This window comes from Telopea speciosissima, chromosome 6 (assembly GCF_018873765.1).
Source record: "Telopea speciosissima isolate NSW1024214 ecotype Mountain lineage chromosome 6, Tspe_v1, whole genome shotgun sequence".
Lineage (NCBI taxonomy): Eukaryota > Viridiplantae > Streptophyta > Magnoliopsida > Proteales > Proteaceae > Telopea > Telopea speciosissima.
Genome location: NC_057921.1, coordinates 49,113,518 through 49,129,766, shown reverse-complemented (window position 1 = coordinate 49,129,766; position 16,249 = coordinate 49,113,518). Strand labels below are relative to the sequence as shown.

Sequence of the window (16,249 nt, the reverse complement as noted above, 5' to 3'; positions counted from 1 at the left end):
CAGACTGCATTTCTTCCACCGTAAGGGTAGCAAGGAGTCTTCCATTCATTTCCTCGAAAACCGTTGGTTCTATAGAGTCAAGGAATAGATGCAAGGAATCGGATCAATACCTTCAGATGTGAAGACATTATTGTAGTAATTCTCCATCACCTTGTAAACGTCCTCCTCTGTCTATTTCCAGTTCCCATCAGTCGTCTTTAATCGAAGAATTCTGTGATGACTTCTTTGAATTGTTGACATATGAAAGAACTTTGTATTCCTATCTCCTTCCTTCAACCATGAAATCTGACTCTTCTGCATCCACATCTCTTCCTCCCTCGCTAGAGCTTCATTTAGTTCATTAGAAACAGAAAGCTCTCTCCTTCGTAAGATGGTTCTCAATGCATGGACAAATGTGACCAAATTATTGTGGGTCCATTAACTGCTGGTGCTAAAATGTCGATGATCTGAATCTTGGTTCTGGGTATAGTTATCAAATTGGATGTCTTGGCGGGGTAAACCAAATAAAATTAAAAGTGGTTCAATATTGAAATTACGCTCGATACCTACTCCATATAGCCATACTCCTATCTGGAACGGTATACCAATACCTGCAATCCTATTCAAGAACTTTGCCATGTTTTTCCACCAAGTGAGGACTCAGTAGCTACTTGCTAATGATCCAAAGTGGGATCCGGATCCTATCCAATTACTTGGGTGTCCAATTCCTCTTCAACGACCCATCCAACAGCTGGGAGGACTTGGACGTGCATCCCAACACCTGTCAACACCTAGGAATGTGTATCCAAATCCTCCCCGCCATTGGATGGGTGGTTCGAGAGGATCTTTTTGCTCCAAAGTGCTCTTGTTTTTATATGGCAAGGCCCAATATGTTGGGTGAGTATTGAAAGCACCTATAGGCCCTTACAAGTAGGGATGTAAATGGATCAAATTCGGCCCAAGTTTACTACTATCTGAATCCAAATCCGTTTACCCAATGACATATCCGTATCTAATGCAATATTCAACAGAATTTTAAAAACTAATATCATATCCGAATTTGAGAATTTATCGGATATCTAGATATTATTCGATCTGATAAACTATCTGATTAGTAAACGAAACCAACCTATATCGATTATGGATTTCTGACTCCGATTACCAATTACCGATTACTGACTCCGATTATCAAATTATCTTTATAATAAAAGTAATATAGTAATCTATCATATGTTTTTACAAAAATATTAAACTAATCGCATTTTAATTATAATCGGATAGTAAATTATCTGAATATTATCTGATCTAAAATGAAACAATCTGAATGTGATTATCTTTCGGACAGATTCGAATATTCTTCAGAACCAAAATTCGGGATTCAGAAGCAGTTTCTGTTTTTCATTTTAGAACCACAAACAAGTGATGACTTTGCACACCTAGGATTCCAATCACACACTGGCGTCCATTTCCACCACTTGCATGCATGTGGCGCTTACCAATCCTCATCAAGATAAAGAGATAGATGGTGGGGTCATGTTCTGTTCAGTAAAGTTGCAAAGTCTTTATTGATTTGATTATAGATGGTGGGGTCATGTTCTGCTCAATAAGTTGATTTGATTGGTTTCCTTTGGTGTGGACTTTACCAGGTGAATTGATCAAGAAGCAATTAGACCATGGACTTTTGAATCAAAAACAAAAAAATTAGACCATGGACTTTCTGTTTATCAAATAAAAACTCACCATTCTGATATGTTTTATCCTTAAGATGTATATTATCTAGTAAAAATAAAATCAATCATTTTAACTTAAATATATGAATAGAAATTTATCATTTAGAAACATAAAACTAGAGAAGTGAAAATTTTTAATTTATTGAAGGGAGAAAGTTCTCTGTCCAAGAGTGTGGTCTATGCCAGCACTCCCATGAGTCTATCTCTCTCCTCTCTATTTGAAAAGACACCTCTGCCCCTTTATTTTGAGGAGGAGAGAGATAGACACATGGGAATGCTGGCGTAGGCCACACTCCCGGACAGGAAACTACTTTCTTTTATTGAATTGTCAAATTATACTGCATAAAAAATTAGGAGAGATTTGATATATGTTTAAGGAGAAACTTTTCGTACCTAGGGTTGTATAACATACCCCCATTATTCCGTGGTGCGTACCTCTCACAAACAAAAAAGTGGGTCGCCTGTCCAATTGGCTGACCCAATTGTCTTTATCATCACCGGATTTTATCTTCCCCAGTGTGGTGCACCACACTTAAGAATCCAACCGTCCATCCAACACATGAAAGGATAAAATAATGTCAATGCCTATGTTTTTACGGTTGGATTCCTCAATGTGGTACCTCAACTTGGCTTGAATTGTTTTCTTCCAACTAATAGCCAATCAAAACACAACGTCTATCTGTCGTGATGTAGGAAAGGATAGAAAGGAAACAGCCTTCTATATATGCAGTGCATCTTTGTGCTTTGTTCTACTTATGAATCTCACTAATTGCGTACCAGTTGCTAAGATGTGTTAAATCGGCAAAAACTTTCTATATAAGGGGGACATGCCTGATCTTAAATAAAGCAACTCATAGTGATAGAAATTAAACCACATTATTATGACTACTCTTTCTGCAGTGCCACTGTGGCTACTTCCCTTTCTAGCTCTCCTTCCATTGATTCTCATTCTAAAGAGAAAACGAGTGAGAAAAACCAATCTTTCTCCGGGTCCTCCTAAACTTCCCATCATAGGTAACTTGCACCAACTTGGCGAGCTGCCTCGCCGCTCTCTATGTATGGCAGCTCTCTAAGGAAGTAGATCCAATCATGCTTTTGCAACTCTCTAGGACTTTGTTTCTTTACTTAAGATAATATATACATCCACTTGGATTGGGATACTACGAGAGATGACCTTGACCTTTCTGGATTCTTAGACACGCATTTCAAGAACTTTGTGGTGTTTTTTCACCATGCAAGAACACTCTTTGTTTTGTGATTTGTGAGAAGCCAAATCAAGTGCTAGAGATATACTTATAGAAGTAGGTAAAACACTGAATATGCACTCCACTACTTAATTAGCAGGAATAATGTGCTTTCTTCTTCTGGTTTTTTATCTTCTTTTTGTCACCACAAGCAAGTGGCCGTTGGGACTTGCACAGTTAGGATTCCAAACACACACAGGCGTCCATTTTCACCACCTGTTTGTGGCTAAGAGATAACCATTTTCACCACTTTCTTGTGGCGTTTAGAATTCCTCGTTAAGAAAAAGAGATACATGGTGGGTCCTGCTATGCTCAATAAAATAAAGATGTAAGTCTTTATTAATTTGATAAGGTTATCTGTATATAGCGTGTGCTTTACGGGCAGGTGAATTGAGAAAAACATAAGGGAAAATGTTCTCTGTGCCGCAGTGCAGGCTGCGCCCAGACACATGGGCCTTCCACTTAGTAGGGGCAGGGTGATCATTGTGCCCATCCCCATGTGCCTGGGCATAGCCTGCGCTGCGGCACAAAGAACAGCGCCCCTTCTATTGCACCATGGGCATTTTGTGTATCAATTGAAAACTCAATCTATTAAGACTCATATCAAACTATAAGCAATGAGGGCTCATATGTAGAAAAATGTGAATCTAAACCGATGCAGAAAAGAATGGAAAATCGCAAATAAGTTTAATCACACAATCAAGCACAAGGATTTACGTGGTTTGGTAAAATTATTTACCACCATGGTGAGATGAGATATGTTTCACTATCAATGGAGAATAGGACTGGTCTTCATATTTCTCTCATATTAATTGCAGAAAAGCTATAAATTAATAACAAAACAATAAATATAAGAATTTTATCAAAATACCTATATAGCCCTAGCTACACCCTCTTAACGTTCTTTCAAAATCAACCCACATATGCAAACGACAAAATACAAAACTGTCAAACCCCCAACACCATATTAGTTACACCATTCTGATGTTTTATCGTTAAAATTTACATTGTTCGACAAAATAAAATCTCTCGCTTCAAGCTAAATATATGATTGGAAATTTATCATTTTGAAAGTTTTTAATGTATAAAAATTTACATTATTAGACGTGAAAATTTTGAATTTTTATCAAATTGTCAGATTAAATGGCAGACTTGAAGAAGAAGATGATCGATGTGGGTCCCATCTACTCTGATACTTAAATAAAATAAAACTAAACTAAAAAATAAATTTAAGGAGAACTTGCTGGGTATACCTTTTCCACGTGTCTGCTTACTGCCATATATATATGTGGAGAGTAATTATACCCCAACTCGGCTCGAATTGTTTTCTTCCTGCATATGCAGTGCATCTCTGTGCTTTGTACTTATCAATCTCACTGCTTGCGTACGTAACTGTTGTTAAGATTTTTGAAGAGGCAAAAAATTTCTATATAAGAAGGGTGACATGCTGGTCTTGAATTAAGTCACTCATAGTGATAATAAAATTAGCTACAAAACCACATTATCATGACTGCTCTTTCTAGCTAATTCCCTGTCTAGCTCTTCTTCCATTTTTTCTCATTCTAAAGAGGAGCAAACTATTAGAAAATTCTTGGGTTTTGTCAAACCCGAATTTATCCCTATACAGAGATCTAGAATACGATTGAATAAAAGAACAGGGAAATAAAGTGTACCTGGCACCCACCTATGTTGGCGAAGAATAGGTAAGAATACCCTGATGAATAGCAATGATCCGATGAAGAATGGTTGTGAATCCTCGAATAAACTTGAATAACCGCGATGGGGATCTTCCACAGTCTCCTAGACTCCCACAGAGTTCTCTTTCTTGTAGAGAAAAGAGAAAAGAGAAAAGAGAAAAGAGAATAGTAATTGCAGGGACCCCTCATCATTAGTATTTATGATACTCTCCAAACCCTAACCCACTTCCACAATGGGTCAGATCGGTCCGATCCATCTCAATAAAATAAATAGTAAGCCACGTCAGCCCTTGTATTTCTTGATTCCCATCAATGATCTACCCGATAATTAATCAAGCCCATACATCGTTATTGAAAAATGTCTAACACAAACAAGTGAGGAGAACCAACCTTCCTCCTGGCCCTCCTAAGCTTCCCATCATAGGTAACTTGCACCAACTTGGTGAGCTTCCTCACCACTCTCTATGGCAACTCTCAAAGGAATATGGTCTAATCATGTTTTTGCAACTCGGGCGCATGCCTACACTAGTAGTCTCATCTGCTGAAATGGCAAGGGAGATCATGAAGTCTCATGATCTCGAATGTTGCAATAGGCCTAATTTGATGGGTTCTAGGAGGCTCTCTTACAACAACTTAGACATTGCTTTTGCGCCTTACAATGATTACTGGAGGGAGATGAGGAAGGTTTGCGTTCCAGAGCTCTTTAGTGTCAAGAGGGTGCAATCTTTTGGTTCCATTAGAGAAGAGCGAGCTGCTTCAAAGATTAGCTAAATTTCACAATCTTCTTCATCAACTCTTATTAATCTGAGTGAGATGCTCTTTACCCTTACCAATGATATAACTTGTAGGATTGCTTTTGGTAAGAGTTACAAGGGGAGAGAATTTGATAATGGGCGCTTTGAAGAAGCTGTTAATGAAGCCTTCGCTATGTTGGGTAGCTTCTCCGGCACCAATTTTTTTCCTTATGTAGGATGGATCTTAGACAAATTCACTAGACTCCATGGAAGGCTTGAGGAGTGCTTCCAACAATTTGATGATTTCTACCAAAATGTGATTGATGAGCATCTCAACAATGACAGAACAGAATCAGAGCAGGAAAACATCATATAAAAGGAGTCCTTACAGTAAGATACCTATTGATCTCCTATTCTTTTATTAAATAATGAGACAAAAATCATGAGGATGCAACGATTGATTTATGTGTCTCTCTCGTCAAATCCAAATTTTTTTTGAATTTATTTTTCTTTTGTTAGCATCCAAACATATTCTTAGCTCCTAATATTCTATTTCTTTGTTGATTTCCCTCATAATTCTAAAACTAGAGGATCCCCCATAATATGGATAAGCCCCCATTAGACTTCCATGGGCTAAAATACCTTGCGTGATATCAACCCCACACTCCCACCCCAAAATTTTTTTTCTCTGATACTATTAAAAAACTCACTTTTTTCCATGTCAAACAACAAAGAAAAAACAAAAGAAAACCCTTCACCTCTTAAATCTCAAGAATTCTTTTTCTCTCTACCCAAAAGGAGGGATTGTACCTTTTGAATTTTTTTTTTTTTTTTTTTGGTGAAGTATTCTTATTAATTTTTTATGTTATTCTTTTTTTTTATCTTCAGAATATATTTTTAGGTGGAGTTTTACAATAGTATGGGCCGGCAATGACAGAGCTTGTTAAGAACCCACACGTGATGAAGAAAGTGCAAGATAAGATTAGAAGCACTGTTGGAAAGAAAGGAAAGGTTATTGAAGCAATAATCGAGCAGCTTAAAAACCTTAAAATGGTGGTAAATGAGACTCTAAGATTGCATCCTCCAGCTCCTATATTGCTCCCACAAGAAATCATGCCCCATTTTACTATTAACAGATATGACATTTACCCCAAAACAAGGGTCCAAGTGAATGTCTACGCAATCGGGAGAGATCCCAAATATTGGATGAACCCAGAAGAATTCATGCCAGAGAGGTTCATGGATAACTCAATTGATTACAAGCGAACACATTTTGAATTCTTGCCTTTTGGAGCAGGTCGAAGAAGTTGTCGTGGAATACACATGGGTATTTCAATAATTGAGGTAACAATTGCAAATCTTCTGTATGCCTTCGATTGGGGCTTTCCTGATGGGATGAAGAAGGAAGATATAAAAATGGATGAAGAAGCAGGTCTTATTGTTCATAAGAAAGCTCCTCTTTACCTTGTGCCTATTAACCATATTTGGGGTTCAAAGAGAACATTACCTCAATTAGTAATTGATGATGATGGGACTCGAAAGGAATTCTATTTTCATTATTTGATGCGATAAGCACTACCCATCCCCCCTCATTGTTCTATCCCAATTCACAATGTTGTTCGTTTGTTCTATACGTAGCTTGCAAATTACATAAACAAAAAAAGTCTTTTTTTTTTTTGGGGGGGAGGGGAGGGTTGGCGACTTACTTAATTACCCCATAGAAGCTTACTTAATTACCCCATAGAAGCTTCATCAAAATAATTTCCTCATAAGCTACCTTCATTGGAATAATAAGTTCTAGCTCTAGGAGAGGACATAGTTAGTAAGTTCGGGAACGGCAAATTGAACGGGAACGGATACGTACAGGAATTAAACGGACTAAATGACAATAATATTTTTCAAAAATTCGGCGTAATAAAATGCATATGGTAAGAGTAATTTGTAGGGTTGCTTTTGGTAAGAGTTACAAGGGGAGAGAATTTGACAATGGTCGCTTTGAAGAGGCTGTTAATGAAGCCTTCGCTATGTTGGGTGGCTTCTCTGGTACCCATTTTTTCCCTTATGTAGGGTGGATCTTAGACAAGTTCACTGGACTCCATGGAAGGCTTGAGAAGTGCTTCCAACAATTTGATGATTTCTACCAAAACGTGATTGATGAGCATCTCAACTATGAGAGAACAAAATCAGAGCAGGAAGACATCATTGATGTCTTGCTCAAAGTAGGAAGGGATCATACAGGTCCAGGTGGTCCTCTCACCAATGATTATATAAAAGCAATCCTTCTGGTAAGCCACCTATCTCCTATTCTTAGTTCCTAATATCCTATATCTTTTTTTTTTTTTTTGAATTATTCTTAATAAATGTTGTTTATTCTTTTTTATTTTTTCAGGATATATTTTTAGGTGGAGTAGATACTACTACTGTTACAGTAGTGTGGGCAATGACAGAGCTTGTTAAGAACCCAGAAGTGATGAAGAAAGTACAAGATGAGGTTAGATGCTCTGTTGGAAAGAAAGGAAAAGTTGTTGAAGCAGTTCTCGATCAGCTTAAATTCCTTAAAATGGTAGTAAAGGAGACTCCAAGATTGCACCCTCCAGCTCCTCTATTGCATCCACGAGAAACCATGCATCATTTTACCATTAACGGATATGAAATTTACCCCAAAACAAGAGTCCAAGTGAATGTTTATGCAATTGGGAGAGATCCCAAATATTGGAAGAACCCAGAAGAGTTCATGCCAGATAGGTTCATGGATAACTCAAATGATTACAAGGGAACACATTTTGAGTATTTACCTTTTGGAGCAGGTCGAAGAATTTGTCCTGCAATATACATGGGTATTTCAATGGTTGCGCTAACACTTGCAAATCTTCTGTATGCCTTGAGTGGGGCTTTCCTAATGAGATGAAGAAGGAAGATATAGACATGGATGAAGAAGCAGGTCTTACTGTTCATAAGAGTTACCTTGTGCCTATTAACCATATTTGGGGTTTAGAAGAGAACATTACCTCAATTAGTAATTTGATGATGATGGACTAGAGAGGAGTTTTATTTTCATTATTTGACGCGATAAGCACTATGCATCCCCCCTCTTTGTTCTATCCCAGTTCACAGTGTTGCTCATTTGTTTTATTTGTAGCTTGCAAATTACATAAACAAAAAAAAAATCGTTTTTTTTTTTTGTGGGGGGGGGGGGGTGGTGGGGTGGGGAGTGGGGGAGTAGGTAAATTACTTATTTACCCCCATAGAAGCTTCGTCAAAATGATTTCCTCATAAGCTACCTTTAAGTGGGATAATAAATTCTAGCTCTAGGAGAGGACCGAGTGATGAAAATCCGTTACTCTCATAGTGGCGACTCTACAAAGGGAATAATAAATTTAGAAAGATTGTGAAAATCACCGTGTATTTTCCATTAGAATTGCAAAGAATATATACAGATTACAAGCCTTGATTTACAAGGAATAGAAGAGAAGATTGAGATGAGAAGAGACGGTTATGGAAACCATTAAGGAATCCATATCACATGCAATATGGAATTCTATATCGCATGTGATAGGGATTCAGTTACAAGGGTAGAAGTGGCTAACAAAAAGAAAAGGTTTTTTCCACTAAGCCCGGTCTAATACTCCCCCTCAAGTTGGAGCGGGTAAATCACAAACGTCCAACTTGGAAATGAGAGAATGAAAAAGATCCCGGCCCAATGCCTTGGTGAAGATGTCGGCGAGCTGAATCCGAGAAGGAAGATGGGCGGTGGTGAGACAACCAGATTGGATACGTTCATGGACAATGTGGCAGTCAATCTCAATATGCTTCATGCGCTCATGATAGACGGGGTTAGTGGCAATATGGAGGACCACCTAGCTATCACAGAAGAGGCGCATGGGAGACTGGGGGACACCAAGGTCGGCAAGGAGGGCCCTCAACCAGATGAGCTCACAAGTAGCGAAGGCCATAGAACGATACTCACCCTCAGCAAACGAACGGGAGACGGTGGGCTGCTTTTTGGATTTTCAAGACAGAGGACTGTTGTCGAGAAAGATGATGTAGCCAGTAACGGAACAGCGGGTAGTGGGGCACGCTGCCCAGTCAGAGTCCGAGAAGGAAGTGAGCTGGAGTGAATTCTGCGCAGGAAAGAAAAGACTTTTTCCACTAAGCCCGGTCTAATAGGGAATGTCAAGGTACGTTCTATTGTTATTTGGTATTTTATTCTATAATGATAACCATTTCAGTTAATTTTGATTGTTTTTACTTTATTTTGTTTTACTATTTTTTGTTGTGTAATATGCTTGAGCTAACTATGCATCACCGTTTTTACCAAAAAAAAACTATGCATCACCGTGTCATTACAAATTGCACACATCACCACAAAGATCGACCCCATAAAGCAACGTGGCATAGTCGTTGCCTTGTGCGGAGGCACACGGTTTACCTATGGTGAAATCAAAACTTTCAGTGTCATACTTTTCAATAAAAAAAAAATGGTGTGTTGTCATACTGTTGGATACCTATCTACGAAGGCATCGATCATGAGAAATATATAATGCACTCCTTGCTAAGGATAAATCTCTTGTTCCTCAAGTCAGCCTCATGTATCATGTAAGGACTTAGAACTAACACGCTTAGCTTCGACACAATTAATTGTAGCTTGGTTGTGAATTATATTGTTTGTAACCATGTCGACAAAATTTTTGGCACGATTCTTTCAAATTCTTGCATTGTATACCATCTGTAGGTGCAGCGGACGGAGGGTCGTTGGCGTATGCACCCAGGAGAAATAAGGAAAATGGGAAAATGGGACTCGCCACCTAGATTTAGGGTCTAGGACCCTTGAATGGTGCCCCTCCTTCGAAGAAGATGCGCTAAATTAACTCCAATGACTCAATGGATGGTCTGCCCCAGATCTTTGGGTAAGTGTCAAGTTTTTGACTGGGAAGGTGTTAGACACCCAGCAACCACCCGGTCGACAGCCGGTCTTCCTAGACCAAATTTTGTTGTGTACTGTTGTGTTATATATATTATGCACCTAATTAAACTATTCTTTTTTTTGTGTTTTATTCAAGATAGAAAACCTAACCCTATGGTAAAAATAAAGTTAACTGTACAAAAGTGATTAAGACCCTAATCCTATGATTATATCATGAAGAAGGACACTTACCTAGAATACAAACTTACTTGAGCCAAAATGACCAAAATTATGAAAATGCCCCTAGAGGGCCAAAATGTGTACAAAAAGCATGAAATCACATTTAAATGCTATGAAGGATTAAAACATGATTAACGGTATGCATATGACTCAACAGAAACACATAAAACGCTATGAAGATGCAAGGTGGTAAAAATTACCAAAATGCCCCTGTTAGGGCAAAAATACAAATATGCATGAAAATGCAAACTTATACTTAAAACATGCAAATAAAAGTTAAAACATGCAAATAAAGTGACATAAACCTTTCCAGGGCCCTAAACATGATTCGGTCACAAAATGACCAAAATGCCCGTAAAGGGAAAAATAGTAAAATTGCAAGAACATGCACTCTCAAGTAATTTCAAGCATTTGATATGTCATTAAACATCCTAAAATTACTAAAATACCAAATAAGGCTACTGGATGGTACATTGGGACCACATTTGGTAAAATTACCAAAATGCCCCTAAGGGCAAGAATGAACTTTATGCATGGTTATGACACATGATACGCACGTATGCATATGAAAACATCCTTAAACATTCTATAACAGCATGTCATGTATAAAAGCATTTTTTTTTTTTTCTGATATCTTGGTATTTTTCATTTTTTTGGGTTTTTCACCTACAAAATTACCATTATACCCTTGTGGTGAGAAAAGGAATGGATGACATACAAATCAAACTCACACACGGTTAGGGATTGTTCTCTGTAATATGATGCATTACAGAGGACACTCCATGTCCTTGCCTGTAAAGAAAGTCATAAAAAACATTTTTTGCATTTTTGGATGGTAAAAACATGGATTAGAACAAAGAAAATACAAAATAAATATTAAAAATCCAAATCAGACTAAACCAAAACAAATACATACTAATATAAACATGCTCTTCACACCCATATCAGTGTCTACACCTGAATCCAATTTTGTGGGCCCCACTCTTGTAAAATCCTAAAACATTCACAGGGGAAAAGGTGTCCCAAAAAATATGATTTGGACCTCAGGAAAATTAATGGACATAAAAAACAGTGGTAAATATAATCCCTACAATTTTCAGAATTTTATCACTCTTTTACGATTTTTAATATTTTTGTAACTGAAAAACAGCCTCTTTATGTAAAGAAAATCAAATAAAATATATAAAAATATGTAAAAATACCCTTGAACCGTGGAAGGGCCTGGACTCAGCTTGGGTAACCTTATTTGGCCGTAAATAGTCACCAGAAACCTCTGAAAGCCGTTCCAAATGTGGTTGCTCCGAATGGCAAGAGTGGTGAGGAAGGAATATTTGTGGAATTTTATATATCTACGGGAGCATAGTCTCGGGATATGTTTAGCATGAATTTAAAGAGGGGAGCATGGGCTTCACAAATGTAATTTTATCATGATTTTTCTCTGTTCTTAAACCCTCCAAATAGCCTCCTATTTATAGGAAAAAATCTATTCAAGGAAAAGACTGAATGCAAGGAAAAGACTGAATGAGCCCTGGGGCCTTAATGGCTGGGGATAAGGTGGGTGGGCAGCTGGGGCTTGCGTGTGCCTAGGCCTGCTGGGCAGCCTAGGCCGGTGCAGCCCTCCTTGACTTGGCTGGCACACATGCATGTGGGCATGGGTGATGGGCCTTGTGTGGCTTAGCCTAAATGGTGGGGGTTTGTCCCTTCTCGACAGTTCAGCTGGGCCGGGTCAGACTGGGTTGACCCGATTCGGGTCAACTCAGTTTGCCCCACTTTTTTTAAATTTATTTTTTATATAAACCTTTTAAAGATTCCATTTTAAAGATCCACGTTCAAATGCTAATATCTTTAAAACCGAATGGCCGATTTCGACGCACCACATATCGCCGCGAAGGTCTCAACCTGTACTTTCCATCCGTGTGGCAGATATTGCCGAATTTTGCCTAAAAATGGCACAAATATTGAGAAAAGCACATAAATGGTGTTTCACACCGATCAAGGTCCAAATGATACCAGAATTACATGAAATTTTATGTGTAAGCATAATATGGCCAAATAAAGTTATCCAAATGGTTTCAGGTCACATCGGGTGGCTCGGGTACCAAGAATCATACCAAGGGCAAAACGGTCATTTTCATAAAAGTTACCTGATTTGGCTGAAACTTTACGTGAAAGCTTAATATGACCAAATGAGGTCATCCAAAGTATTTCGGACTAAATCGAGTGGTCCAGATATCGAGAACTGTGCCAGGGGCCAAACGGTCATTTTCATAAAAGGTGTTGGATTTGAGTGAAACTTCAAATGTGGACTTAAAATGGTTAAATAAAGCTATGTTAGGGGTTTAGGCTCTATTTGGGACAGTTTGGTTACAAAAAGTGGGGTAGGGGTAATTTGGTAATTCTTGCCATTCAGTCACCACATGAGTTACGTCCTTGACCATCATTGCCAAGACACACTTCCAAGGTGTCAAAATGTGGTGTCTACAGAATGCCCCCATTTGACTGAAGGCATGCAGTGTACGAAAGTCAAATGAATGACTCCGCATTTTGTCACAGGGGAGTGAAAATACGACCTACACCTTGCTCAAGGATGCAAGTGTTAAACTGAAAATCCGAAAAATGAAAGCCCCCTCGGCAAATAAATTCCAAGAGTTTCAAAAAGAGAAAAATAAGCAAAGTAGACCGGAAAAGAAGTCGTTAAAGATCAGCAATATGAGATACCCAATAACCCAAATAGGCAGTTATCCGATTGAAAACCCGATAAATCCCTTAACTATTCTAAACGTCTAGCAAATCTTGCTTAATTTAAAGGGAGGAGGTCAGATACTTACCTGAATCTCCGAGAAAAAACAATTTTTTTTTGGTAACCTCATGGCCTTAAACCAAAGGATCTGTGGGTAGTCATATGACTTTGAACCAAATGATCCGGGGGTAGCCGTGTGATGTTGAACCAAAGGATCTGGGGGTGCTGATAACCCATGTTGGCAACGGTGTACAGCTTTGGACCTAAAAAGGGTGGCATCTTACAGTTCCTACGCCAATTGTTAATTAACAACAGGGGATGAAACCTCCGAAAATCCGAAAAAAGAAAGCCCCCATCGGCAAGCAGATTCCAAGAATTTCAAAAAGAAGAAAATAAGCAAAGTAAATCGAAAAAGAAGTCGTTAAAGATCAGCAATATAAGATACCCAATAACCCAAATAGGCGGTTACCCGATTGAAAACCCGATAAATCCCTTAACTATTCTAAACGTCGGGCAAATCTTGCTTAATTTAAAGGGAGGTCAGATACTTACCTGAATCTCCGAGAGAACTTCATGGCCTTAAACCAAAGGATCTGTGGGTAGTCATATGACTTTGAACCAAATGATCCAGGGGTAGCCGTGCGATGTTGAACCAAAGGATCTGGGGGTGCTGATAACCCATGTTGACAACGGTGTACAGCTTTAGACCTGAAAAAGGTGGCATCTTACAGTTCCTACGCCAATTGTTAATTAGCAACCAGGGATGAAACCTCCGAAAATCAGGAAAAAGAAAGCCCCCTCGGCAAGCAAATTCTAAGAATTTCAAAAAGAATAAAATAAGCAAAGTAAACCGGAAAAGAAGTCATTAAAGATCAGCAATATGAGATACCCAATAACCCAAATGGGTGGTTACTCGATTGAAAACCCGATAAATCCCTTAACTATTCTAAACGTCCGGCAAATCTTGCTTAATTTAAAGGAAGCAGGTCAGATACTTACCTAAATCTCCAAGAGAAAGCAATTTTTATTTTTTTTTTGATAACCTCATGGCCTTAAACCAAAGGATCTATGGGTAGTCATATGACTTTGAACCAAATGATCCGGGGGTAGCCGTGTGATGTTGAACCAAAGGATCTGGGGGCGCTGATAACCCATGTTGACAGTGGTGTACAGCTTTGGACCTGAAGAAGGTGGTATCTTATAGTTCCTACGCCAATTGTTAATTAGCAACCGGGGATGAAACCTCCGAAAATCCGAAAAAAGAAAGCCCCATGGGCAAGCAGATTCCAAGAATTTCAAAAAGAAGAAAATAAGCAAAGTAAACCGGAAAAAAAGTCGTTAAAGATCAGCAATATGAGATACCCAATAACCCAAATAGGCGGTTACCCAATTGAAAACCCGATAAATCCCTAAACTATTCTAAACGTCCGGCAAATCTTGCTTAATTTAAAGGGAGGTCAGATACTTACCTGAATCTCTGAGAGAACTTCATGGCCTTAAACCAAAGGATCTGTGGGTAGTCATATGACTTTGAACCAAATGATCCAGGGGTAGCCGTGCGATGTTGAACCAAAGGATCTGGGGGTGCTGATAACCCATGTTGACAACGGTGTACAGCTTTAGACCTGAAGAAGGTGGCATCTTACAGTTCCTACGCCAATTGTTAATTAGCAACCAGGGATGAAACCTCCGAAAATCATGGAAAAGAAAGCCCCCTCGGCAAGCAAATTCTAAGAATTTCAAAAAGAATAAAATAAGCAAAGTAAACCGGAAAAGAAGTCATTAAAGATCAGCAATATGAGATACCCAATAACCCAAATGGGTGGTTACTCGATTGAAAACCCGATAAATCCCTTGACTATTCTAAACGTCCGGCAAATCTTGCTTAATTTAAAGGAAGCAGGTCAGATACTTACCTAAATCTCCAAGAGAAAGCAATTTTTATTTTTTTTTTGATAACCTCATGGCCTTAAACCAAAGGATCTATGGGTAGTCATATGACTTTGAACCAAAGGATCTATGGGTAGTCATATGACTTTGAACCAAATGATCCGGGGGTAGCCGTGTGATGTTGAACCAAAGGATCTGGGGGTGCTGATAACCCATGTTGACAGTGGTGTACAGCTTTGGACCTGAAGAAGGTGGCATCTTATAGTTCCTACGCCAATTGTTAATTAGCAACCGGGGATGAAACCTCCGAAAATCCAAAAAAAGAAAGCCCCATGGGCAAGCAGATTCCAAGAATTTCAAAAAGAAGAAAATAAGCAAAGTAAACCGGAAAAATAGTCGTTAAAGATCAGCAATATGAGATACCCAATAACCCAAATAGGCGGTTACCCAATTGAAAACCCGATAAATCCCTAAACTATTCTAAACGTCCGGCAAATCTTGCTTAATTTAAAGGGAGGTCAGATACTTACCTGAATCTCTGAGAGAACTTCATGTCCTTAAACCAAAGGATCTGTGGGTAGTCATATGACTTTGAACCAAATGATCCCGGGGTAGCCATGTGAAGTTGACACTCTACTAGGTCAGGAAAGCAAATTGACACTCTACCGGGTCAATTTGATAGGGGTGACACTCTATTAGGTCAAGATACAGGTGTAAACATAATTCACATGCAAGTTGGGCTCTTTAAACATCATGTCAAGTTAAACTAAATTTGGAATAAGTACAGATGCAAGCATGAAATATATACAAATGCAATCAACATGCATGCATGAAAGAGATGCTAATTAGGGTAAATGACCACAATTAATAGAAACACGGTCTAACAACATGTTCATGCAAGAGAGTATAATCCGTCACCAGGGGACGAGGATTGGAGAAACAAGAAGGAAACCCATCAATGAGTATTGCCCCGGATCAAACTGCCTCTGACCCAGTCAACATGAATTTAGAAAAATTCCAACTCCCTAATTTTGCTATGAAATATGTCAATTCTCTCATCAATTCCTCTAGGGGTATAGAAGTATGGTTTTA

At 38.6% G+C, this 16,249-nt stretch overlaps 1 protein-coding gene and 1 pseudogene across 1 annotated transcript; both read left to right on the top strand.

Annotated features, from left to right (window-relative positions):
- Positions 1-5,022: 5,022 nt before the first annotated feature.
- Positions 5,023-6,956, top strand: LOC122665879 (annotated as a pseudogene).
- Positions 6,957-7,303: 347 nt separating this feature from the next.
- LOC122665878 (cytochrome P450 71B10-like) lies at positions 7,304-8,292 on the top strand. Its single transcript, XM_043862011.1, has 2 exons — positions 7,304-7,669; positions 7,774-8,292. Exons 1-2 carry the CDS (start codon positions 7,304-7,306, stop codon positions 8,290-8,292), a joined length of 885 nt encoding a protein of 294 aa, XP_043717946.1.
- Positions 8,293-16,249: the final 7,957 nt, after the last annotated feature.

Bases quoted from the DNA above. Each gene is read 5' to 3' on its own strand.
- LOC122665878 (XM_043862011.1), top strand. From the start codon at position 7,304: ATGCATATGGTAAGAGTAATTTGTAGGGTTGCTTTTGGTAAGAGTTAC. The intron at 7,670-7,773 runs GTAAGCCACCTA...TTATTTTTTCAG, and splicing joins ATATAAAAGCAATCCTTCTG to GATATATTTTTAGGTGGAGT.